Source organism: Ochotona princeps, chromosome 2, assembly GCF_030435755.1.
Source record: "Ochotona princeps isolate mOchPri1 chromosome 2, mOchPri1.hap1, whole genome shotgun sequence".
NCBI classification, from domain to species: Eukaryota; Metazoa; Chordata; class Mammalia; order Lagomorpha; family Ochotonidae; genus Ochotona; species Ochotona princeps.
The window spans coordinates 64988030-65015388 of record NC_080833.1 but is presented as its reverse complement, the minus strand read 5'-3'; the positions used below and the strand labels follow the sequence as shown (position 1 = coordinate 65015388).

At 40.9% G+C, this 27359-nt stretch overlaps 2 protein-coding genes across 12 annotated transcripts in view; one reads left to right on the top strand and one right to left on the bottom strand.

The window, feature by feature from the left end:
- Positions 1-27359, top strand: part of FUBP1 (far upstream element binding protein 1) — an 89678-nt gene that overhangs the window by 36125 nt on the left and 26194 nt on the right. For 2 of the 10 annotated variants that reach the window (XR_009244494.1, XM_058658354.1), the window contains one exon: positions 530-757. The exons of the other annotated variants lie outside the window; for them this stretch is intronic. Coding sequence is in view for 1 of the 2 variants with exons in the window: in XM_058658354.1 (XP_058514337.1) it covers positions 530-546 (17 nt within the window). In the remaining variant the exon portion in view is untranslated. Of the gene's footprint in view, positions 1-529; positions 758-27359 lie in introns of those variants that run through there. 10 annotated transcript variants of the gene reach the window in all.
- The window catches only part of NEXN (nexilin F-actin binding protein), a 39949-nt gene continuing 18464 nt past the window's right edge, over positions 5875-27359 (bottom strand). For both annotated transcript variants that reach the window (XM_004582207.3, XM_058658430.1), the window contains 9 exons: positions 25301-25342; positions 23965-24162; positions 23477-23653; positions 22227-22415; positions 18600-18797; positions 12191-12412; positions 6739-6924; positions 6098-6455; positions 5875-6014 (listed from right to left, as the gene is read on the bottom strand). In XM_004582207.3, coding sequence (XP_004582264.1) covers positions 6001-6014; positions 6098-6455; positions 6739-6924; positions 12191-12412; positions 18600-18797; positions 22227-22415; positions 23477-23653; positions 23965-24162; positions 25301-25342 — 1584 coding nt within the window. In that variant the 3' untranslated portion in view covers positions 5875-6000. The remainder of the gene's footprint in view (positions 6015-6097; positions 6456-6738; positions 6925-12190; positions 12413-18599; positions 18798-22226; positions 22416-23476; positions 23654-23964; positions 24163-25300; positions 25343-27359) is intronic.

Sequence of the window (27359 nt, the reverse complement as noted above, 5' to 3'; positions counted from 1 at the left end):
GTTTAATATTTCTTTTTGAAATGCAAAGTATTTTTAATGAAAATGGTTTAATACTTAAATTAGTAATTTCATACTAGTTTATACAAATTGGGAAATTATTATCTTGTTAATTCATAAACATGTATTTGAATAGAAATTAGCAGGGTGCCTTCAAAGGAAAACGGGAATGTATTCAAAAGTGATAACGTTTCATTTCATTGAATACTCTGCCAGTAAATCAGTTCTACCTAAAAAGTTATGCTTCCTAGAATAATGATATATAATTTACTAATCAGTGAGGATGTATTTTGTTTTCTGCGCATTTTGACTCTTGAAAATAACCATTTTTTGTTTAGTCAGTCACTTGTTTTTTTCTTGCCACAGTATCTAAGGGATTTTTAAATTGGTGCTTTTAAGAAGCAGATAAATCCCAGGCTTTTGTTTTCTTCAGTGATATCCCTAAAGAAGCTTAAATGTGTTTGCACATATATATATTTTTTTCTTATGCATGCTCAATGCATTTTCGTCCTGAGAAAAGTGTTCTCTACAGAAACTACCCGTGTGTAAAAAGAAGATTGGCTTAAAATGGCTACTGTGATGGGAAGTGTCTTAGGGAGATGCAGCTTGGACTTGAGGTAAATTGAATACTTTACAAACTGTGGTTTAGAGTTTCCTTTAATGAGATTGTATGTAAAAAGTCACATGATTGCTGTACTTTTGTATTCATTATGGTTGCCTCAATAAAAAAAAATAAAATGTACATTGATGAACATTATAAGGGAGTGTTTTGTGTCTTTTGTACAAAATAGTTTAAATTTTTCCACTTTATATTTTGTCATTACAGGTTTATTATGAGAATTTTTGCTGGGGTTGGGGCATCCTTAAATTCATTTTTAGTTATTAGAGACCTGTTAATCTATTAGTCCCTGAAACACACATGCCAGGGTTGGGCCAGGCTGAAGCTGTTAACCAGAATCTCCACCTAGGTCTCCCATACACAGGCAAGGACCAAATGAGCTGCTAGGCTAGATGACCTCCTGCCTGGTAGGTTTGCCTTAGTGGGAAGCTGGGCATCCCAAGGCTTCACCAGGATTGGAATGTAAACACTCTTACATGGGATGTAAATGTCAGTACCAGCAACCTAACCACTAGGCTAGATGCTTCAGAACAACTAAAACTATGTTTTTGTTTTAAAAATAGAAAACCTGTATGATCAAGAGTAAATATTAGTGTCTTTTCCATTTTTAAAAATTTTATTTTAGTTATCTTTACATAGTTGATTAGGGCACAAAGAGTTAAGGGCTACAGGAAAGTGGGGCATGCTCTGAGGGTCCTGCTCATGCAGTTTGATAGTTCAACAGTTCTGAATTGCTGCCAATTCGCCATTCCCAAGTGCAATGAAACCTCTTCAGAATCTACTGGCTGACAGTCTCTTCATGGTTGAGTTTCTGAGATCAGTAGTTCAGTTGGAGGGATCTCCAAAGAAACTTTGTCTGATGTGATCCCAGACCTGATTCTTGTGTGTTCCTGCCAGTACGGGGTCTGGCACTGTCCATTGTCCCAGTCAGCTTATGTATATACTGGTGGTTTCAATAGCTTGGTCAGTTCTTTTTCCATCCTTGTCTTCCACACAAACCAGTGGGTGTCACAGTCCAGCCCAATCCTGCACACTTCATACTCAGCCCTCAAGCAAGCCAGTGGGAGCCACAGCCTAGTCGGAGCAATTCCCAATAACCCACACCAGGCTTGCCCCCTACCCTGGCCCATGCTTGCCACTATGTACCGCAGACTTGTTCAGTCTGTCCTACATCCCATTTAGCTCTTGTACATGTCAATGGGCATTGAAGCCTAGTGCAACCCAACCTGCCCACATGCATAGTGGAGGATGCTGTTCTGTGCTGGGGTCCATGTGATGGGCGTGGAAGACAGGAAGGTGTGAAGAGCATTGTTCCATTACAGGCAGCGCTGCAAGGAGCTCCGCGCTGTTTGGCAGGGCCCGGTGGCGGATAGCTCTACTACCACCTGAATGCAGCTCCGCCTCACTTTGCATGGGTACCGGACAACCCCACTGAGATTTCTGTAATCTAGGCATTGTCTGCCTCTGCAGAGTTAATGTTTAGTATCGATGTGAGCTTGGAAGCTGATGTTGCTGATACCGTTTTTAGCCAAAAAGCCTTTCATTATTGCTGTCACAGCTGCCCCTATTGACACTATGCTGATCAAGGGTATTGACTCCCCCTTTGGTCCTGTGCTAATCAAGGGTCTAGCAGAAGCCTATGCCTAGGATATTCCTCCCCCATTGACCATATGCTAATCAAGGGTGTTCTGTCCCCAGGTGTAGTGGGAATCTATTCTTTCCCTCTTTTCTTTGATCTTTAGGACCTGCCTTCTGTGATGCCTTTCCTTTCTTAGCTGATTCAAGACTAAGCTGTAGAATGAGGATTGTAGCAGGAGCGTGTTACTAATTAATATGCGCCATTTATTGAGAACTTCCTAACCACGGCACCAGGATGGATAACATCCTGCCTTAGGTGAGACAAACTGCAGAATTATCCTTAGAAACACCCACTTGACCAGAGTTTGGCTGGTTCTGTATAAATAAAGCAGACACTTTAATCACATTGTCCACAATGATCTTGGAATTGTAGGGTCCGTCTCTCTCTCTCTGCGCCTCATCCACGTACCCTTCACGATTTCCGAACTCAGCTGGAGCTGGACTCCAGCAGTTCTGTCTAGCCAACTCTGCCCCAATCCTGGTTTTCATGCTTTCCAGTGTGAATGGTAACCCAAGAGGAAGGCACCCACTATTTCCCTCCTAGGCCTCTCCCACTTCCAGATTGTGCACTCTCCAGGTGGTTCTGCCGTTGAACTTGAAAGAATTAGCCCACCCAGTGCCAGCCTCTACCAGCTGATGCACCAGTAGGAACAATCGGCCTGGTCTGGTCTGCCACCATCCCAGCTAACCCTCTCCAGTGGGAGTGGCTCTTGTACATGTCAATGGGAGCAGGGGAGCCCTCCACATTCCCCTTACCAGCTTTGTCCCCTCCTTCCCTGGTTCTCATGCTTGAGTGCTGCAGTCCAGTCTGGCTTGGCCCACCTCACCTTGGCATTTGCCAGTGGGTGTTGTCGCCTGGCCCAGCTCAGCTCACCCCCAATTCCAGCTGATGCTGGTGGGAGTTCTAGCATGCACTGGTATGTGTTGCACATACCTTACCTGGCCCGACCCATGCTCTGTTCTGGTGCTCAGATTCACCAACAGGTGATGTGAACTGATTCAGCCTGGTCTGCCCCTGACCTATGCCAAATGTATGCTGGCGGGTACCTTTCCCTGGCCTGGTCTGGGCAGCTTACTATCGTGGTTCTTGGACGCACCTATAAGAACTGTGTCCTGCCAGAGGAGTTGCCCAGGCTCCTCCATCAGAACCTCTCCCATTGCCAGATCTTGCACATCCATAATCCACCTCCTGTCCTAGCAGGAACAGTGGCCTTTCCTGACTGGCCTTCAACCCATTCTGTTTCTTACTGTTGGATGTTTCAGCGCAGCCAAGACTCATTCAGACACAGCTCACAGGTGGCTCAGTAGGGGCAGAGACCTAACCTAGTCCTTCCTACATCTACCATGGTCCTCCAGAGCACCAGATGGTGCTGGAGTGAGTCTAGCCCAGCTTGGTGCATCCAGTGCCAACCCCCACACTCACCAGTGAGAACCCCAACCCAGTTAGGGTGTCGTCAGCTCCCCATTTGGGCCTGTTCCCAACCATAGATCATGCTCATGCCAGTGGTTTCTCTGACCCAGCTTGGCATAGCCCTTCACCTGTCTTGGCCTTTGTCTTTGCCTTTGATGCTGTGGCCTAGCATTCCTGACTCATAGAGACCAGTCGGTGTAAAAGCCTAGCTCGGAATGACCTGTATTCCATCCCGATCTCTGTTCTTCCTTGTGAGTTAGTTTGCTCAGCCCTGCCTGGTGTGCCCCCTTCCAGTTCCAGTTTGGCCCACCCCACATCCTGTTTTAGAATGCATATTTGGGTGCTGCTGCTTTGACCTGCCCAAACTGTTGTCAATTCCTTTAACCGTGATGGCAGGTTCCATGGTCACACCTAGCTCAGCCCGTCACCACCACAACTCGTGAGGCAACCAGATCTGGTTCTCTCATGTGTTGGTTAGTGTCCTGACCCTGCCAAGTGTGACCCATCCCCTGTTCCGCCACTCAGTCAGGTACTGGTACCTAGCCCTGCCAGACAGGCCCCCAGCCATAGCTTTCATGTGGACTGGTGTGTGGCAGTGGGTGATGGTCTACACTAACAGCCCATCTGAGGATTCCCATGTGGGTTGGTGAATCAGTTGGGCCCAAATAGAACTTATGGACTCTCCCCTCCAAATCCTCAGACTCACCTACACTCAACACTAGCCTTATGCCTGGATGTCCGTAGGCAGCAGTTACATACCCTAAAAGCCCTAGAGCTTGCTGCTGGGCAGCCAGCAGGCAGAGCCTGGTGCCCTATGGGCACACTGGGTACCCAAAGTCTAGGACTTGGTCACCGTATGGAAACGGTGCCCATGGGCCAAGTCCTGGGCATTGGGTCTGACATGGCCCGGGTACTCTCCGCAAGCAGGTTGCCACCACTGCAGAGGGCTGCTGTCACCTGAGCTGCCATGGTCAAACTCCCAACCCCTGGTTTCCTGCTACCACAAGGTGGTGGTTGCAAGGCAGCCTAGAGTCCTTAATCCCGTCCCAGAATTTCCTCATGGTGTACTCACCATGGGGGAGAATTCTCTCCAGGCTCCCAACAGCCAGGACTCGGTCACTGTGTGGCAGCGGAGCCCATGGGCCGAGTCCTGGCATGGGGTCCAACCTGGCCCGGGTACTTTCTGCAAGTGGGTCGCCAGCCTGAGGAGGGCTGCTGTCACCCGAACTGCCAAAGTCTAACTCCAGAGTCTTTTTCTGATTTGATTTTTTGGTTTTTATTTAGTTTGGAGCTCTTGGCTACTGCTAGATCACTCTCTTGAATGACTGGAATTTTGAGCCATCTTCTACCCTTGGTGTTAGCTTTAGGAGGAAGCTAGAATTGGGAGTAGAGCCAGGACTCGGACTGCAGTATGTCCCAGAAGGGTTCTTGAACTGAGAAGGCAACACAGCCCTGCGCACAAGTCTAAATAATACACAAGTCACTTTATTATTCATTTATCCTGTAAAAGTCTTCCAGAAAATTAAAATATAAAATACTATAGCTAACTATTTACAAACTAAAACACTAATTTTAAATTGAAGTTGTGCTGTATTCCAATTTTCTTAGATCATTAAGCATTTGATTATTGTTACCTGCATAAACTGTTAATACAATGATTTTGTTTTTCATTATAATTAGGTAAGATCACAACATAAGTTCTTTAGATTTGATTATATGTCGTACACCTTTGAACAAAACATGTCAAAATGTACCATTCACAACACTAAGCAGTGATTTTCTACCAAGATTTGTCTGGAAATTATTTCTTCAAAGTTCTTGTATCTTTTTTTCCCCACAGTTACACTGTCCATGAAAAAACAGGAAGGAGTTACTGCTCCTCCATATATCTGCTTCAGAAAGATGCTGAAACTACAGTAATCAAAATCAAATATTTATCCAAAAGTCCCATTCAAATTAAAGGGTTCTAAATTCATTCTCAGATATTTCAAATTAATCTTAGCTGTGAAAGCTCATGAACTGCATTCTTGCATGCGAAACATAGTTGTAGGCTCTTAGGGGGAATACACAGCCTTTATAATTGGTTTCAATTAAATAACAGCAACTTTCCCTGTTCATTCATTACATACATTTTATTGCTACTGCATAATACATATCTGATGCTCATTGGGAGGTAAAGGAAGATGTATTTTAGATGATCTTGTGATTCGAAGAGTTACAAAAAAGGAAGTCGGCAACATAGTGGCACTTCTGGTTTCCTTTTTATGGCCCCACCACAGAAAGGATAAATGCAGTAAGAAAGTTGGAGTGAGAGAAAGTTTGGAGGGTGGAGGAGCTAGTAGTCGTCAGCTAAAAAAAAGAGAAGAAAGATGATTTTAACAAGAAAAAAATCGCAAGGAGAATCAAAGATTAAAAGCGTGAGGAGATCTTACTTTCAATGGTAAGAATACAGGTGCTAGCGGCAGAACCTTTGCTGTTCACTGCTTTACACATATATTCGCCTCCGTCTTCGGGGAAAGTTTCTGGTAAGTAAAGGCAGTAAGTTTCTCCTCTTTCAATATATTGATAGTCTTCTCCATCCTGCAATATTTCTCCTTCAAACCACCATGTAACTTCTGGTTTGGGTTCTCCTGTTACTTTCACAGTAAATCTAACTGGCTCACTGTCTACCACAGATGTGTTTTTTAGAGGCTTCTTGAACCAAGGAGCTCCTGATCTGGTTTGCTCTTCATCTTCAACAGTAGAGCCATTTGTGATGCTGCCATCCTCCTCTTCCTCTTCATCTCTTTTCTGTATTAAATTAAATGCATTTAGGTTGGCTTTTATATAGTACAGTATTTTCAGGGCACTGATTTAGTTACAGGGTTTTAAAGGTAAATGCTTTTTTTTTTTTAATTGTACAATCCTTAGGGTCTGCAATTTCCCCACCTCCCCAAGTGATTTTTTTAAGCATGATTATAACTATAAAGTACACTCAATAAACATTGCAGGAGGTTCAAAGCCATGATTAATTCTCCATAAAACATTTTTTAAAAAGCATCCTTGGAAAATAAGGGATATGCAAGCCTGCTACCTTTTGTAGTGCCGCGTCAATTTCCTTTTGTTCAAACTGCATGCGGAGTAATTTTTGTTCTTCGATTCTTCTTTGTTCTTCTTCTTCTCTTGCCTTAGCCATTCGCTCAAATCTAGCTTTCATATTTACCTTGTGAGTAAATGGAGCCTCACTTTTCTTAGCAGGTTTTACATCAACATCCTCTTCCTTCAAGAAAGTAGGCCAAGATAAGAATTGCTTGTTGGTGCTTTTGGTGGTATTATAAGCACAAAATAATTAACTTGCATGTTACAGAGTACCAATTCAAGAAAAGTAATAAAAATGAAAGCATTCAGAACTTGAGTATTTTGCTACCAATAAAAATCATGTGACATTTGGGCTCACAGCCTGTATGCCCATGGAACTTAATACTTGTTTATAATAGTACTAAATAGAAAGTAACAATGCAGATAGTATACGTTGTAAAAATGCATTTCACAAAGCTCCATACTGCTCACACCATACAATGAGAAGTACAATTTATTTCCAATTATGAATTTTTCCTCCCTTGATGAGAGCTGTGTCTTCAAGATCTGTCCAAATTATTAACAATCAGGTGTCAGGGAAGGAGATTTACAAATAGGAAAATATTAACATAACTTGGAAAACTTAACAGATGGGAAGCGTACAGTAAAATTTTTAATTTAAAAAGTAATAGTGGACCCAGCATGGTACCCTGGTGGCTACAAGTCCTTGCCTTGCATGCCACCAGAATTCCGTAGGGGTGCCAGTTCGTGTCCCAGTAGCCCCACTTTGCATTCAGCTCCCTGCTTGTAGCCTGGGAAAGCAGTAGAGGAAGGCCAAAACCCTTGGGACCCTGCACTCCTTGGAATAGACTCCTGGCTCCTAGGTTCAGATCAGCTCAGCCCTGGCTGGTTCAGCTGCTTTCGGAGTGAATCAGTAGACAGAAGATCTTCCTTTCTGGCTCCTCTCTATATCCAATTTTCCAATAAAAGGAAGTACATCTTTTTTAAAAAAAAACTAATGGGCGTAGGCTTAAATAAATGGACCCCTTCCAGTTATGTTATTTCATGAGGTGTTTTCATGTTAGAAGTTGCCCCTAAGTTCCAGTGAAATAATTAAGAATTAAATGCTGGATATTTGATTTTCCTGAAATAAAATTTCAGTTGATACCTGGAGATTCTAGAGCATCAGACAGCCAGGTGAATAAAATTCTATTTGCACCATTACCCATTCCAAGCTAATATTGGCTACAGTTATTTACTAGTGGATTATGCTGGATTTTTTTAGTTACACACAAATACAGACAATGGTTTTCTTATTTCAGCATTTTCTCAAAAAAGGACCTACTTGTTCTACATTTGATCTTGCTGATTATTTACCCAATCTTCAAGATGGAATAATTCATTAACTGCTATTCTGACCAAAACCTCAGTTTTAACATGAAAGATTGTACAAGTCACAAAATTACCTGCCTAAAACCTTCATTTAGAGATGAAAAATACTAAGTAGAAGAATTCCTAATGTTATTCAGAAGAAGTTTTATGATCAGCCAGTTAAGTATAATTGTCAGCTTCTCAAACTTTTTCTGAGAAACTGCATTAATATTTCTGGGAAAGTACTTGACTCCAGGTATTCATGGTAAGTAGAGCAAACGTTGTTCTCTACATACAGGTATACAGTTCTCTACATTATTTTAAGGGCACTAATATCTCCAGCAACACAAATTCAGTGTATGTTCTATAAGAAACTGTGTATTAGAAAATACAATTTGAGGGCCCGGCGCAGTGGCCTAGTGGCTAAAGTCCTCGCATTGAACGTGCCGGGATCCCAGATGGGCGCCGGTTCTAATCCCGGCAGCTCCACTTCCCATCCAACTCCCTGCCTGTGGCCTGGGAAAGCAGTCGAGGATGGCCCAATGTATTGGAACCCTGCACCCGCGTGGGAGACCTGGAGGAGATTCCTGGCTCCTGGCTTCAGATCAGTGCAACTCCGGCCATTGCAGCCACTTGAGGAGTGAATCATCGAACAGAAGATCTTTCTGTCTCTCCTTTCTGTATAACTGACTTTCCAATAAAAATAAATAAATCTTTAAAAACAAAATAAAATACAATTTGAAAGTCAAACCCTGTATGTGGCCACAGTTGTAGAGCATTGTGTTAGCTTGTCACTTTGTCACTGGAACCTTCAGCAAATCAGTGCTATTCAACTTCCTATTCAGTTTCCTGCTAATGTGCCCAGTAAGATGGCAGAAGATTGCCCATGTAATTGGTCCTCTGCTAAATGTATGAGGGACCAGGATGGAGTACCTGGCTATTGGCTGCCCCAGACCTGACTGCTGGGTCCATTTGTAGACTGGAACAAGGGATGTAAGATCTGTTGGTCTGCCTTTCAAATAAAGCGAAACATTAAGGTATTTAAATACCCTGTTAGTGTGGGTTGAGTGAATGAGGTTTGAAAGAAGTGTGGAACATTTTGAAGAGATGGGTGAATTTGGATAGAAGGAAAAGCGGTTCCAATTGGAGTGGAGGGTGCCTCAATCTGGTGGTCGTATTTAGCAAAAACCAACAATGAGCTTTTTTTTCAAGGCTATCAGCTTTATTCCAGGCCAGCAAAGGCAAGAAGTTACCTACCTTATTTTTTTTTTTTTTACCTACCTGATTTTATCAGAATAAGCTACATATTTATTATGTAAGGATAGTTTGTAACCTTGAAATAACGTTAGTTTCCTTAGCAGCTACAGGTCCAAAGCAGTTCATTTTTCTGCATGCTGAAATTCTAATTTATCTACCACAATCCCAGAATTATTTCATAAAACTAATCCTTGTTAATTAAAATTCTGACAATTGACTGGCATAGTGGAAGGCTACCACCTATGATGGCAGCATCCTATATTGATGCTGATTCAAATACTGTGTGATACGGTTCAATCCAGATACCCCCTAATGACCTGAGAAAGGTAACAAGATGACCCCAAGTGTTTGGGCTCCTGTTACTCATGTGAGAGATCTGAATGAAATCCCTAGCTCCTGTCCTCAGCCTAGCCCAGTCCCAACTACTGCAACAGTTGGAACCAATGGATTTAATTTTTTTAGAGGTTCACTTATTTTTATTCAAAAGGCAGATTTACAGAGAGAAGCGACAGATCTTCCATTCTCTGACTGCAGCAGCCAAGGCTGAACCAACCCAAAGCCAGGTCTCCCTCGTGAGTCCATGGTCTCAAGACTTTGGACCATCCTCCACTGCTTTCCCAGGACACAAGCAGTGAGCTGGATGGGAAGTGCAGCAGCCAGGACACAAATCTGCACCTAAACGTGATCCTGGCAATTGCAAGGCGAGGGCTTGGCCACTGAGCCATCGTGCCAAGTCCCTCCCTGTCCCCAAGTAAATATTTTTTTTATTGTTGCCAATTCTTTCCCAACCTGTTTTTATTAGTTTGTATCCTCTCATCCATTTTTCTGTGAAGATTGTACTACTTGAACCCATTTTCATTCCCCAGATAAAAACAGCCATCATCCCCTCAATCTAAAATGCTTCCCGTTTTCTGCAGTTTTCGTTCAGCCTTCCCACTCAGCCTGCCTACCAGTTTCTCAGCTGTGTTAAACCTCTCAGTTACGTTGACTCTATTCAATTGGAGCCCATAGCACTGAATATGTAACTCCTGTGATAGCACTTTAACAGCAAGTGTAATTTAATTAGACTGAACTTGAGAACATATTACATTCATTTATATATCACCAAAACAAGAGAGTCCAGCATAAGATGAACTTACTCTAATTTCCCTTGTTAAAAACCAAATAGTTTTTCATCCTGCCATTTCTCCATCCCCTGATAGACTCTGAGCATCACATGAGCAGGACTGCAAGTGTCTTCGCTGATGTATCTTTGTCACTCCCTGGAATGTAGTAGGTGTTCTGATTTTTCAATTTAATTGATCTAAATCTACCTTTGCCTTCAGCATTACCTAACTATAAAGATGTCCAGGTGATGTTATCATTGTCTTAAATGTCTGTTGAGGCATCAGTTTTTTTTGGTTTTTTTTTTTAATTTATTTTTTTATTCATTAATTACATTGTATTATGTGACACAGTTTCAAAGGTACTGGGATTCTCCCCACCCCTCCCCAAACCCTCCCCCCATGAGGTGGTCACAGAAGGTGGTTAAGAACTCGCATTTATTTTTAACATATTGGTTACTCATTACTATGTCAATTAATTCCATAATGATGTAAATTTTCGCTGATGGTATGTTGGAGCTTTTAATTGACCGGGATGACACTCTGCTGGCTCTGTCTTCAAACCAGAGAGGGTATACCTAAGAAGCCGTTGAACTTGACTGGAGAATAAGATGCTGGACTCTATGTATGGTATATGCTTGCAATGAGAGGCATCAGTTTTATTTGTTCACATCCCTTAGGCTTGAATCTCACTTTTAGTCCAATAGTTTGCACATAATTTCTTCTTTCATAGTGTTCCCTGAGGCACACCTTCCCAACTTCCCACATCTATTTTGCTCATTGAATATTTAATAAGGAATAATAATGATTAGGAAATACTATTATCACATATTACATGCTGGTTATTGCATAAAAAGCAATGCAGGAGGGCCCGGCGGCGTGGCCTAGCTGCTAAAGTCCTCGCCTTGAAAGCCCCGGGATCCCATATGGGCGCCGGTTCTAATCCCGGCAGCTCCACTTCCCATCCAGCTCCCTGCTTGTGGCCTGGGAAAGCAGTCGAGCACGGCCCAATGCATTGGGACACTGCACCTGCGTGGGAGACCCTGAAGAGGTTCCAGGTTCCCGGCTTTGGATTGGCGTGCATCGGCCTGTTGTGGCTCACTTGGGGAGTGAATCATCGGACGGAAGATCTTCCTCTCTGTCTCTCCTCCTCTCTTTATATATCTGACTTTGTAATAAAAATAAATCTTAGAAAAAAAAAGCAATGCAGGAATAATAGAATGTATGTTAAATGCAAGTAGAATGACAAAATATGCAGATCCTATTTGAACCAATACTCATAATGAAGGGAATGCTTACATTGTAAGACATGTTACAAGTTAATGACTGCCTCTTTAAAATGTATGAAAGTACTTCACGCCATCAGAATTCTGACTTAGGATCTTCTACTGAATTACTGCCATGACTCTGAGCATATCATTTGAACCTCATCTATGAAATATGAAAATAATAATCTCTGGAGTTCAACTCTGGTATACACTGGTTCTCCTGGAAATACAACTAATGTTAACAAATATTTGGGGCCATTTTTGCTAGATAGGTTTTAATGTTGACAGCTCATTTTGAAAAAATAATAGAATGGAGTCTTTCAAAATCTGACAAGGGTGAGTTTGCTCTTTAGTTCCCAGATTATTATATATGCTAGTGGTTAGTTGCAAATAGTAAGTTATTTCAAACTGATTTTTCTGTGTTAAATTTATTACCAGCATTATTATAACAAATATAAAAGTTATATACCTCATGAAAATTTTCTGCTTCTCGTTCTTTAATTTCAAGGTCAATTGCCCTCCTTCTTGCTCGTTCTTCTTCTATCTTCTTCTGTATTTCTTTTTCAGACAACTGTCCTATTTTCTCAAACTTGCTTTTTAGACTTCTGGCTTGAATAGAGCCACTCCTTTTTAATTTTATTAATTCTTCATATTCTCGACTCAATTCAAAAGTTTCAGTTTCTTCCTCTTGCTTTGGAAAAAAAATTAGCAAATTACAATAATCCTGCCATTATATTCCATGATGCCTACTGCAAACCTGAAAACTTGGATTGTACAAAACTTGGGGAACCCTGGGTTCTCCACCTCCCCGTTCATTATTACCAACTTTTGCAAATGACTTACACTTTGTAAGTCACTGAGTACAATAAACATACGTGCTATGACACTCAAGCTAATAACTATGACAGCTCTCAAATGATAACTGGTGGGTAATTTATGCCACATGGATATGCTGAGCAATGAATTGGTCCACACCCTGGGAGGGTCTGTGAAAATCCACTGAAACTAAAATTTGAGTGGAAGGATATTTTTTACTACAAATTTATAAGTTCAGCCTTGTTAAAAGAAGACATAGAATTAAAGAAATACTGGGTTAGGAGTCAGATATAAATTGTAATTCTGGCTCTTGAAAGCTGTGTGGGCCTTTTGCCTAGTGACTTATTTTTCTGTTTTGATTGCTGCCTAGAAATGATTTTTTTCATCTCTAAAAAGAACAAAAAAATACCTCTAGAAACTTTCCCTTTAACTTCACAATAGTCTTATAAAGTTAGATATCACTCAATGAACAAATTAACAAGCATTTCTAGAGATACTGTCTAGTAAAATTCCTGCGTTTCTCTAGCACTTGTATTCTAAATTATATATGCTTCCAGGAAAGGGCTCGTTTTTTACATGTCTTTAATGTTCTTTTAGTTTCCTTTCCTCTTGCTTCATAATTTATAAATTTGCAATTGCTAATTATTTATAATATTTACACACTTAGCCCTAACCCACTAAATGAAGTGGTTAAATATTCCAAATACACATTTCTTGTAGGATATCTAGAGTTCCAAGCAGAGTTCACAAAAAGGGAGAGGACAGGGGAGGAGTATCACAGCAGATAATGTGATGTCTTAATTTCTTTGCTCAACCAAGGGATAAAAGAGAAAATTTATTCTTTCATGTTGCCTCAGCTTCTTAGGCTGTAAATGAAAACAAGCAACTCGAAATACCAGCAATTTACAGACATGATTTATAGACATATCACAATGATTTCTAAATCATACTATATCAAAATCAGTGGCTGAATTTGCTGCTTTGCTTGGAAAGAGAGTTACTCATTTGAGAGCACTAGAATATGTTACATATTGCCATGTATTCACCAGATTGAATCTCAATAATAGCATATATTTAAGTTTTTCATATTAGGTAAACTTTTAAAATAGCCACAAAATCAGTAAAACAATAGTAGTATATAATTCCCATCAACTTGTTTGACAAAGACTTAGTTTGGCAAAACACTGTCTGCATAAAAGCTGACATGGACTTCTTGAGTTGTGTTTATTTCAACTTCTACATACAAGGGAGAACATCTGTGTGACTTGTTTCACTCAGCACAATGTTCTCCAGTTTTAATTCTGCAGATGACAGAACTTCATTTTTTTAATAGTTTGACTAATATATTCCATCACATATGTACATTACATTTCCCTCATCCTTAGCTGGTTTCATATTTTGGCTGTTGTGAACAGTTTGTCTAAAAACAAGGTGGAGCCAGTGTCTGACATGATGTCTTGAGTGTAGTGTTTAAAAAAATCTCCACACTGTTTTCCACAATGACTGCACTACTTTAGATTCCCACCAACAGTATAAGAGATCACCCTTCTCTGCACTGTCACCAGCATTTAGTGATCTGTTTTAGAGAGTGAAACTGTCTTCCATCCTCCAAGTCATCTCCTAAATGCCCTTAACAGCCAGATCTGGGCCAGGCCAGAACAAGGAGCAGAGCTTGAGCAGAACTTGGGGTGGAGGAGATTAGACCTTTAAATATTTTTCTACAGTGTATTTATGATTCTGTGACATTTATGTTCTCAGAGTCAGCCAGATAATGTGATGGACCACAGGACAAGGAAATAAAACTGTCCATAGAAACAAGCAATTTTTAAGAGATTGCAACCTCTGATGAGGGTCCACTCAGTTCATAGATCAGGAACTGTGAGAGGATAGCACAAGACTCCTGCCAGGCATGCTGTGCCACCTTCAGTCAGGTAAAGGGCTTTAGAAAAAGCAGTTCTCAATCATGATGTCATCACACCGTTTTGAGATACTTAGAAATACTTAACTAAGGGGATCATAGTCATATCAGTCACTTGAAGACATACGTATTTTCTTTTTTACTGGAGGAAGTAGAATCATAGCAGACCAGAAGTAGGAGAGTACTCCAAAAATCTTGTGGAAAAACAAGACATGCTTATTTTGTTCTGAAACTTGAAATTCATGCATACAGGCTCTTCAAAAACTTCATGTAAAACGTATATTATTAAAAAAAAGGTATGTCCCCAGGTGTATGCAACTGTCTAGGTTGCCTTGTACTTAGGCAAGTGTTGCACTGCCAAGAGACAAGCAGGCAATAGCTGGTGGGCATTCTGGGTGTAATTAATGCCAAACTTGTATTAACTATACCAGTATGCCAGCATAGTTGCCAATTTTTTTTTAAGATATGAAAGGTGGGAGGCAGGGAACTCCAGGCTGGAACATACCACTCTTGTCCCCCGATGGGGGACTGCAGATTGCCTGGAAAGGGGGTCTGGGAACATATTGTAGTAGGAATGGCTGAGAGCATGTTTGACAGAGGAGTAATAACTTCTGGAAGCTTCTACAAACTGGGCCACTTGCACTCACAGATAGGCGAGAGCTGTGACTGACTGATTTGGCGGGGCAAGAGGTGGAGAGGAAGGAGGCATGTTTGGGTCAGGCCAAAGCACCTGCCCATGTGGGAGACCTGGGCTGGGCTGAGAAGCATTGCCTGCTCTGATAGCACATGCAAAAGCTGGAGCTGGAAGCATGCCTGGCTGGGCTAGGCCACAACTGGCTGTAGGATGTGTGCTATGTCAGGCTGGGCCATGGCACCCACTGGAACATGAGAGAACTAGATATGGAGGAAGGTTCTATAAGGGACTTGTAGGCTCATCTCTATGGGACTGTAGCACCAGCTGGTTTGGGCAACAACTGAGAGTGATCACAGGCCAAACCAGGCTGAACTATGGAACTCACCTGACAGGAATTCATCTGATATGGGAGTTGGGGCTGGGAGGAGGCTGGGCTAGGCCAGGGTGCAGCACCCATTGGCACATGCTTATGCCTGGGCTAACCATGGCAAGCAAAGCTACAGCACCTACCTTTATGTGTGAGATCTGAGGCTGGGAGCAGGCCTGGTAGGAGAACTTGGGGAAATTCCCTTACTAGGCTGCAGCTCCAGCTGGGAGAACACAAGAGTTAGGGTTGGAAGCAGGTAAGGCTGCAGCACTTTTCAGCATTTGTGTGAGCCAGGACTGTCAGCAGGCTAGGATGGGCTAGGCTGCAACACCTGCCAGCAAGAACTGAAACTGCAGGCGGGCCATGCCAGGCTGGGTCAAAGCATCCACTGGCACATGCAAGATATGGGACTGAGAAGGGGAACTTGGGGAACTGCCCTGGACCACAGCTGCTGGTGGTGAGCATGAGAACTGGGGCTGGGAGCTGGATAGACTAGGCTGGGCTACAGCACCCATTGGCATTCAAGTGGTCTGGATTCATGAGACGGCCATGTTAGGTCAATGTATAGCACACACTGGCATGAACAAAAGCCAGGATCTGGTGCAGGGCAGGTCAGGTTGGACTGCAACACCTGTCAGTTTACATGAGGGATGGGACTAGGAACGGGTCAGGCTGGGCTAGGCTGCTGCTCCTGCCAGTAAAAGCTAGGACCTGGGGCGAGCTGGGCTGAGCCAGGCTGCAGTGTCTGCTGGTAAATACTGAGACTGGGGGTAGGCTTTCTCAGATTGGACTACTACACCTGCTGGCACATGGCAAAACTTGGAGTTGGGAGCAGACCTAGTAGGGAAACCTCGGGAATGCTGCTTCTGCTTGTGAGTATAAGCACTGGGACTGGGGGCAGGTTGGTCCAGGCAGGGTTACAACACCATCAGATGGCATTTGGCCTGGCTCTGGGAGCAGGTCAGGCTGGGCTAGGCTGCTGCAACTGCTGGTACAAGAGAAAGCCAGAATGGTGTGGGCCAGCTGGGCTAGGTTGCAGCACCAACTGGCAAGTGCTGGGACTGTGTACAAGTCATGCCAGTCTGGACTGTAGTACCCCCTAACAGGTGCAAGGTCCAGGGCTGGACGTGAGGCTGATAGAGGAACTGTGGGAACTCCCCTGCTGGGCTACACCTGCCACTGGTGTGCTTGAGAGCCAGGGGTTGGTGTGGACCAGGCTTGCGAAAGCAGCAGCACCCATTGGCATGCATGTGAGCCAAGTCTAGGGGCAGATCAGGCTGAGCTAAGCTGCAGCACTCATGGCATGCACGAGAACCAGATGGGAAGTGGGACAGGGCAGGCTGAGCTACAGCACTTGCTGACACATGCAGAACCAAAGGCTACAGGCAGGCAGGCCTGATGGGGGTAATTAGGGTCACCCCAACTAGACTGTGGTACCCACTAGTAAGCATAAAAACCACATCTGTGGTGGGCTGGACTGCACTAGTTTGTGGCACCCATAGGTTCCTGTGAGAGATAGGAGCTGGGGGTGGAACTGGCCAGGCAACTGCATCTACTTGTATGTCCATAGTTTGGTGCAGGTGGCAGACTGAACCTGACGCTGCACTGGCTGGTGCACACAAGAGTCAATCTGAGGTCATCCTAGGCAAGGTTTCTTGGGGGATTACTCAACTAGATGTCTGGTTTCAAACCCCAGCCACAGGGAAAATCACAAGATATACGGTTCTTGGAGTGTATGTATTGGGACTGGGCCCCCCTCAGTTGCTGACCTGTGCAGTGGACATCATGATCAGATACACATGGGGAACATGACCCTCAGCTCATCTAGACCATCAGAGGATGTTGAGTGCCTTGTCAGAGAATGGAGGGCAGAACAGTTTGGCCAGTTCTGGTCAGGCTTTAGGGCAGGTGTCTGGGTCTGTGGATGCTCACTAAGGTGGACCTGGTCAGGCAATCCACCTTGGAAAAATTTTCTCAACCCTGGTGGAGTGGGGCTGATGACACCTCAGAAGTATCAAAGCCAATCAAGTAGCACCCTTGGAGCATTCTTCCCCGTGTCGGGGTCTCTAAGACTAACCCCATCCCCATGTGCTGATGTGGTTTGACAGTGGGGAGCAGCCCCTTACCCTCCAGTGGACAGAGGAAGAAAAAGGACAGAACTAGGACATTTGTTCCACCCATCTGACTCCATGCCTCAATTCTCCCCACCCTGATTGAAGGCCCATCATGGGGGTGCATCCCTTTCAACTATCTCACAATAGAAAAGATAAAATATTAAAGCAAAAAGATATGATTGGAGCTTGTGTTGTGGTACAATTTGTAAAGCCACCACCTGTGACACCAGCATCTCATTAGGGCACCTGCTGTCCATATGGAGTTCTGGCTGTTACACTTACAATCCAGCTCCCTGGTAATATACCTGGGAAAAAGCAGCAAAGGATAGCCCAAGCAAGTGCTTGGATGCCTGCACCCATGTAGGAGTCCTGGAAGATGCTCCTGGTTCCCATTCGGCCCAGCTCTGGCCATTGTGACCATTTGGGGAATGAACCAGCAGGGGAAATATCTCTCTTCCTCTCTTTATCACTCTGCCTTTTGAATAAACAAATCTTAATGAAGCTATGAGACAAGATTTTGACAGATGTTAAGACGCCAGTTGGGGTGCCTGGCTTGAAGTCCTGGCTCTGCTCCCAATACTAGCTTGCTGCAAACATGTATTCTGGGAGGCAGAAGACAGCGATGTCCAAGTAGCTGGGTCTCTGCCACTCACACGAGAGACCAGAGCTAAGTTAGCAGCCTCTCATTTTGTTTTAATTCTGTGAGCCATATGAAACACCCTCATACCAGTAACAAAGCTGACATCTGTACCAAGTAAATGCTTCACAGGAGTATGCTGAGTATTCTTTACACAAATAGCAATGTTTACAAGGCTATTTAAAAAGAAGTAAAAATTACTTAGCTTATGCTATAGTAATAATATAGGGAAATTCGGTGGGGGAGAGGGGATTTGGGGAAGTGGCTGGGGAAATCCCAGGGCCTATGGAACTGTATCATAGAATGATGATAATAATTTAAAAAGAAGTTAAATTAAAATGTTTAAAAATTACTTAGCTTAACTATATGGAATATATTTCTTAAAATCTTACCTCTCCCATTTCTTGTCTCAATTGTTCAAATTCCTGTTTCTCCATCTCTAGCTTATGCTTCCGTTCCTCTTCTGTTCGTCGTTTCTCTTCTTCCATTTTTTGTTTTAGCAATTCTTCAAAATTAATTTCCAGTTTTCCAGGTGTAAGAGATTCTTGAGAAATTGTTTTATATATGTCTGGGGAATCATCATCAACAACCTATTCAAAATAATTCTTTTGTCACTCTTGCCAGAATAAGACAGACTAAAAAGGGAATATTTGTAGAAATTGGGATTACTTGAATAGAAAGATTTTATGTTGAAGTAAAAACCAAGAGCTCTAAATTCAGTGCTTTCATAAAGCACAAAGCAATTACACAAGGAGAATATGTTGCAAAACGTACGGCTGACATATTTTGTAGTTATGGGGAAATGGTAACCATCTGCTCTCCACTCCACTGTACACAAATACTTTGACTTGTACTAGAAGTAATCTGAATGAATGATATTTCCTAAAATTGAGAACATTTTAAATTAATTTCCAATATTATTAAAATGTGTAATGCTGTCTGAATGCACTAAATAACCTTTCATTATGTCTTCATACTCAGGCAAAAATCACCCATGTGGAGAGCGGGACTATGCCCCAAGATGGCGCTTGTTATTGTCTTCTCATGGCACAAAGGCAGTAAACAAGTTTTAGGAAGTTGCAGAGGATTGGTTCAAGGTCTCATGCAGTCTGCATGGTGTGCGCGTGATCAGAGTTGTGATTGGTGTGTGTGTGCGTGATCAAGACTGTGATTGGTGTGTTTGATGCGTGGCCAAGCAGCCCTGTTGCAATTGGCTGTTGATAGGGTTTTAACCTAAGTTTGAGAGAGAACAAAGGAGAAGAACAAAGAGGAGTAGTGGTAGAGTAGTAGCAGTAGTAGTAGAAGAGGAAGCCTGTAAATATGCTGTAGTTACTGCCCTTCTGTATTATACTTGGATTTCTTGTTATGTTATGTTATGTTATGTAATTAGTTTGTCCTTCAATAAATCCTCATAAGAGCAAGCACCTGTGTCGGAGCTTCACTCGCTGGACCCCGTCACACCCACAATGGTATGATTTTACTGTTTTGATTTACTTGCTGTTAGACTGATTTTAAGTAATACAAGTATACATCAAAAGTTCATGGAAAATAGAATTAAAAGTGTTAATTTATTTTGGTGTAAACAAATTTGAAACTATGTATATTTTTTCATAATGCACATTTCCATGTGTTTTGAGAAAATCTGCATAAAATTGTGCCAAAATGAACTCATACCTTTTATTCCAATTTTCCACAAACTTCTTGAAACATCCTCATCATAGCTAATATTTAGCCTTTCCTCATTATACAGATGAGAGAACTAAAAAGTAACTTGTCTAAAGTCATTAGAACTACCAGGGGTAAAACTGAGATTCATACTTTAAAATACTTCTGATAAAATTATAAATAGTACCTTAGACTGAATTTCCGTGATCTTATGCACCTACATGATTAACTCAAATAAATAGCCTAATACCTTAAATAAATAAGTATTGTCCATTTGGCTGTGACCTTGGGCAGTTTACCTAACATTTTACAGTATGACTTCCCGTACCTGTGACAAACTTCCTTTCGGTCATCACTAGGATTAAGTGAAGCTTGGATACACTTTAGCAGGGTGTCTAATAGCATGGGAAACCGTCAGTGGTCATTTTATTACAACATTATTATCTCCTGTCTATAGGCAATCATTAAGTTGGAAGCACAACCTTTACTTTTAAGTACTGACAAAGAACACATTTTACCATAAAAAAAAACCAGTTCTTAGATTTTGTTTTCTACCACTTAGAGGTAAGTAAATTAACCCCTGACCTGAAGTGTGACATGATCTATAGTGTTTCCATATAGAAGCCATTTGTGAATCAGGGATGACCTATTCTGCCTAGCATACTTCCAAAATCAGCTCTTGCACAAGCCTTGGATGTGTACTCCTGCCTGGGCTGCTGAATAAACAGCTTCAGCCTACCTGGTGAGAAAGGCTGGAAGTGGCAAAGTAGCATTACTGCTGTACAGGGGACTAAATGCTGTTCAAATACATGACAATGTACCACCAGGAAAGCCTTCCCAGAGGAAATGGAAGGTTGCAGACTGGAACATGGAAGAGCATAAGGGAAGCAGAGTAGGACATGCTTCAGACAGTATTTGTGATGGCTCAGAGGTGCTCTTTGAAGAAATGAAAAGAAATTTAGTACATCTGGAACAACGATAGCAGAAAAGGGAAAACCAGGAAGTAAAACTGAAGTGATGTATAAGGACAGAATTTAATGAAAGTGGAAAAATATTAAGCCAAAGTTACAAAATAGCAATAAATTTGTAGAGCTTGATTTTGTTTGGCAAATGACTCTAATAGTTAAATAATAGTTTGTATATATATAAACAAGCATGGTATATAGAACTAGATATTGAATGGATTGTAGCTAAGTAGAAAGAATAGTGAGAAACATGACAAATACACAAATGTGTTAAAACATTATGGAAGTAGTTGTTTAGGTGCAATGCAGGCTTAAGTCAGAGTGGGAGACCCTGAGCCAACTTTCAGGCTCACTGGAGCGATGGTTTAGGGCAGGACATTTCTAAAAAGGAAGTATGTCAGTCAGTCCTGAAGGTTGAAACAGTAATTAATCATGTGAAGACTCAGGAAAAGGGGTTTCAACCAGTTAGGAAGCTAAAACAGAATCCCGAGAAAAGAGCTGTTTTTATGAGACGGAAAGAAAGTCCACTCCTCGTTGAAGGGAAAAATGGACCACAGTTAAGAGAAACCATTAATTAGGGCAATTGGCCCTAGGCCAGAAATAACAGTGACCTAGATTTCACTAGTGACAGTGGGAAGTGGGGAGTGAGCAGCAGAACACTGGTTTTAGCGTGATTCAGAAGGTGGAATAAACGAGACTTGCTGACTAGTTGAGGGTGAGGCATGAATAATAAGCTGGGAAAGTTTCAGGTTTCCAAATTTCTGAACTGAACATTTAAAATGATGAAGCCAAATGAACAGATTTTGGGGTTTGTGGCTCTTCCCGGCAGAGAAAGAAAATCAAGTTATGATATCATGGAAGCTGGTAAAAGATTTCAAAAAGGGCATGAGCTGTGGTTAGATGTCAGATTTCCTGAAAACAGTTTGTCACAGAATTGTAGTCTGTTACCATCACAGGGCGTAGTGTAACCTGATGACAATCATCAGTGTCCAAGAGTGAAAGTGAACAATTGTAAATTACATGATTTATGACCAAATTAAATTACTTTGGCTGTTAATGTTTTCTGGAGGAGATGAAAATTGAGAATAAAGATGAGAAAGAAGGAATGGAGGCAGGAAGGAGTGTGGAAACGGGAGGAGGCGGTGGAGCCATTCTGGAAGACATGCCTTCGCAGAGACAGAAGGTAATATTCATAAACCTCCCGTGGCACTTTAGTCAGAGCCTTCTGAACACTTACAGTAAATAACTAGTGGTATCCCATGGGAGTCCACAAAACCTATTTTTCTCTCTTACCCTTGGCACAAATTCCAAAAATAACAGAATATTCCCCCAAGTCTACACACTCTAAAGGCTCCGGCACAGTGGCATGCTCCAGTCGCACTGTCTTACCATGCTTCTTCTTGCCTCAGCAAATGCCTTCTTTTCTTCCTCTATCCTTCTTCTTGCTTCTTCTTCTGCTTTCCTTCTTTCTTCTTCTCTTCTTTGCCTTTCTATTTCTTCAAAACTAAGTTTGAGTTTACCAGGGCGGTATCCTTTAAAACTTTTCTCTGTGTCTTGGTTTTCTTCCTCTTCATTTGTCTAACAACAGAAACAAGCCATATGGAAAATTGAGATTCATTAATGAGTGAGATGAATTATCAGCCAAAAGGCTCAGAATTAGATGATACAGGAGTGTTTTCATGTATTAACACATGTAGGCAAATCCTTTCTCTTTTAATGTCTTACTGAAGATATGCTCAACTAAAACTTCTCAAGCAAGTCAGATTTTTTTTTAAGATTTATTTATTTTTATTGCAAAGTCAGATATACAGAGAGGAGTAGAGACAGGATGATCTTCCATCCAATGATTCATTCCCCAAGCAGCCATAATGGCCAGGACTGAGCCAATTCAAAGCCGGGAGCCTGGAACCTCTTCTGGGTCTCCCATGCCGGTGCAGGGTCCCAAGGCTTTGGGCCATCCTCGACTGCTTTCCCAGGCCACAAGCAGGGAGCTGGATGGGAAGTGGAGCTGCCAGGATTAGAACTGGTGCACATGTGGGATCCACGTGTGTTCAATGCGAGGACTTTAGCTGCTGGGCCATCGCGCCAGGCCCACAACTCAGATTTTTAAGATGAAAAATATAAAATATTTAAAAAATTTAGAAGAGTCACTATTGAGCAGGTACTCTCCTAGAATAAACATATATGTGTGTATGCATGTGTGTACTTAAATTGAGGTTCAAGTAAAACTAAAAAATCTCTTTGGTAATAAAACAATTTTAACTTTCTAATCTCCATCAATTTTTTTTTACTATGAATCAGGTAAAAATTTAAGAATTTTTTTTTATAACTTGCTGGTTCCTTCAAATAATTTCTCTAAAGGTTTATTCACTGTGTTTGTTTGTTTTTAATATTTATTTACTTCACTTGAAAAGTGTTACAGAGAGAAGGGAAAGATAGGTCTTTCATCTACTGGTTTATTGCTCCACATGGCCACAATGGCCAAAGCAGGACCAGTATATTCATATATGGAATATGTGCACAGTTTCAAACTTGGACACTTTAACAAGAAAGCTTCCTTGAATTAATGCTAGTGAGCATGATCTAAAGTTGGATATTTTCACTGCTACTAAAGTCAAGGTTGAAATATACGTATTTACCATTTGCCGCCTTGCTTCCTCGAAAGCACGCTTCTCGTCTTCTAAACGTTGTCTTGCTTCCTCTTCAGCTTGCTTCTTTCGGTTTTGTTGTCTTTGTCGCTCCAGTTCTTCAAAAGTTAGTTTCAGTTTTCCAGGAGACAGTGATTCTTTTTTTGTCTCATTTCCCATTCCATCATCCTAAGAAAACAGTATAACAGCCCACCAGTCAGTCATAATGAGAAATACTAACTTAAACTAACGGCTTTAATTTATTCCGTAGGAAAAAAGATGCCAATAGGATGTTGAACTTTCTACCATTTCTATACCTCCAAAGTCAGGATACACTTACACAGCAGAATGATGGACCTGTGGCTATTGTTGAAGGACTACACTATTGTTACAGTATAGGGGAAAACAGTAGGAAGGCAGGGGAGCATGCAAGGGAAATCCCTGAGCTTATGGAGCTATATTATGAAAAATAAAAATTTTAGAAAAAGAAAAAAAATTACCATGACCAGGGAAAGGCACTTTGCTTCCTTGAGAGACCTCCGTTCTTCTTCATATCTTATTCGTTTATCTTCTTCATGTTTGAGCCTTTCTTTCTCTTCTCGTTCTTTTTCTAAGTCCTCAAAACTTTTTATTATTTTTCCAGATGTTTTGTATGATTTGACAGGTACCACTGTTATAAGTAGTGAATCATCGCCTTCCTGTCATAGAAAAGTAGATAATTAGCATATTTCTTCTTAATTAAAACCTAGGCTTCTTGGGATTTACCTCAGCCATTGCTGAAATTCATTACTTTGCTCTTAATTTTATTAAAAGAATACAAAAGGGTTTTTTTTCAAGATGAATTACTTTAAATAGTTTTCTCTTAATTCAGTGTGCTCAAATTAATCTTAAGAAATCCATTACAGACAAGGTTCAAGAAGTATTCTTTCCTAGAAGTTGAAGTTAATATTGTTAATCAGGTAACAAAACTATGATATTGCCTGAATTCAGCTATCCATGCATTAATCCAGCAATAGGTAATGTGAATGTGAGTGAACTCTAAATCAATTTGATGGTGGATAGATTTAGTTTAAGCACAATTAATTGTTCCATCATTTTTTCTCCATGCAAACTTTTAGATACTTAATATAACTAATATTTATGGAGAAAAAAAAAGCACAGTATCTCCAAGCATCACAAATTTCATCTGATTAAAATATTTTTAAATGTATTGTCTTTAAATTTCATTTTAATTACTTTACGACATGATCTATTATAGCCTCTATTAAAAACTAAAAGAGAAAAGAATCTTGAACATATACCCCTAAAACTGCTTCCATTTTTTTGTGGCTGTAGTTTGGGACACACCATCAAATTGTTTGATTCTGCACATCCTCTGTGAGGTTAAAAGAGATGAGTAAAATTGAGAGGCTGTTGAGCATTCCTTCATAGCAATCAGGAGAAACGCATGAAAGCCAAATACACACTACCAGGAACCCTGAGCAAAGAACACAAAAGGTGAGAAGCAATTGTCTTTTGAAAATGTTAGCTTTCAGCATTCTCTGCTGTTAGTAACAGTTTAAGAAGCATGTAGTCTTGGTAGAGTATCCTAAACTGAGACTAATGGAATTTGGTCTTTCTAATCTGTAAAAGCAAAACATTTTAAAATGCTGAGCTATTTTGTTTCAAAGTATCAAAAAGTATGATCTTGTAAAACATTCTTCTGTCTTTGCTGTTGTTACAGCTAGATTTATAATAAAAGAGTAAAATAAAAACACTCAATGCTTCTTAGATTAAAAGAATTTGTGAATCAGATAATTTTAGATGAATGTTTCATGAAAGGAAATGTCTGTTTACCTCTGATGCTGATTCAGTTCCAGTATTGTTTATGTCCTCAATCTATTGAATGAGAATGTTATATCATTACATTACATTGGATTTCTGTTTTTTTGTTTTTAAACATATACCTGAAAAGTCATTTTGTTGTGACAGATTTTAAAATTCATAATTTTTTATTTTTTGAATTTTCGCTGTGAAGACAATTTTAATCTACTCTGTAATCACAGGTTTAATTTATCAAATAGATATCATCACCATAATACTTTTTGTAGTCCTTTTATGTTGTTCCAAATTAGGAAAATATGTTCTTTAAAATGGTGATTAAATCTTTTATTAATTTTTACATTGTGTTATCAGTATACATATCCAGGGAGCATATTAACAAAACATTAAAATAAAGGCTACCTTTGTAAGTCTAGAAAATTAATAGACCAAACTTTATTACCTACTTGTGAGCTTATAAACAGTAATCATTAATTTAGTCAACAATCAGAACTGAAATATATAAAAACTTTTCTTCTTTCTCTGTCCTTGCCCTAACAAATAGAAAACCTATCATTAGCAATCAAACAATCATTATAATTCTATTTCATATCTTAAGTATAATCACAAAAATATAACTGAAACAGTAACAACAGGAGGTGAAATACATAGGCCAGCTTAGAAGGAAATACAACTCGAATAGTCATAATACTTTTTTTTAAAGATTTATTTATTATTTTAATTACAAAGTCAGATATACAGAGAGGAGGTGAGATAAAGAGGAAGCTCTTCTGATGATTCACTCCACAAGTGACTGCAATGGCCGGTGCTGCACCGATCTGAAGCCAGGAGCCAGGAACTTCCTCCAGGTCTCCCATGCGGGTGCAGGGTCCCAAGGCTTTGGGCAATCCTTGACTGCTTTCCCAGGCCACAAGCAGGGAGCTGGATGGGAAGTGGAGCTGCCAGGATTAGAACCGGCGCCCATATGTGATCCCGGGGCATTCAAGGCGAGGACTTGAGCTACTAGGCCACGCTTACGGGCCCCACAATACTTTTTCTATATTTTGATCAGCTCTAAATGAGAAAGGCTCTCATTTAAGAATGAGAGCTGAGCTTGGCCATTACTCATAAGACAGATCATTCAGTCAGCTCGGAGGGTAAGCTGATGTACTTAACAAAATGAGAAGTGAGAGAAAATAGGCAACTTAAATAGTGCAATGCTTGAGATCTCAGAAAAAGAAATACATGCAAAGGGAAACGAAGAACCATTAGAAAGTAAAACTTCAAAATGCTTATTGTTTTCATTTGATTTTTAAAACAAGAGTCTGTAACTAGTTTGTTCATCATGCACTGAAGGGAATTCTGTTGTTCCATGGCTCATTCTAGAAACTTGGATAGCCAAGTCTGTTCTCTCATCATACCATTCTCCCTTTATATATCCTCTGTCAAGACTAAACTTCATACTAGAAAAAAACTATTAAACATTTTATTAGAACAAAATAGTATGTTATTACACTGACCATTTTCTTAAAATACAATGTATTCTAGATCAACGCATAATTTTTATCTATACTTACACTTCAATAGCTTGACTTTTTTCTCTTTTTTATATTTGTTTTATCTTTTGGAAAGCCAGACAGAAAAAAAAGAAAAGGGAGATTTTTCATCCACCTGCTATAGCCAGAGTATCAGTTCCTATTTGGCCCTTATGGCCGTTTGGGGAGTGAACCAGTGGATACAAGATCATTCTGTCTCTCCTTCTGTCTGTAAATCTCACTTTCCAATAAAAATAATGAATCTTTATTTTAAAATGATGATGGTTTTTTATTAAAGATAGAATTATACTGAGAAACATCTGTGGCTTTTCATTTAACGGGATGTATAGTAACTGTGTAATGGAGACTCTCATATCCAGATGTGAGGATACAATGCAGTATGCATCTCTACTTCCAGATCAAAGAAGGACTCCCAATGAAACCATTCAATATATCTTAACAATAGGATGCTGGACTCTCTGCCATTGTTCATGCCTGCAATGATGGACATGACTGTTTATGAGGAACTATATTATTGTAATAATACAGGGGAAACCGGG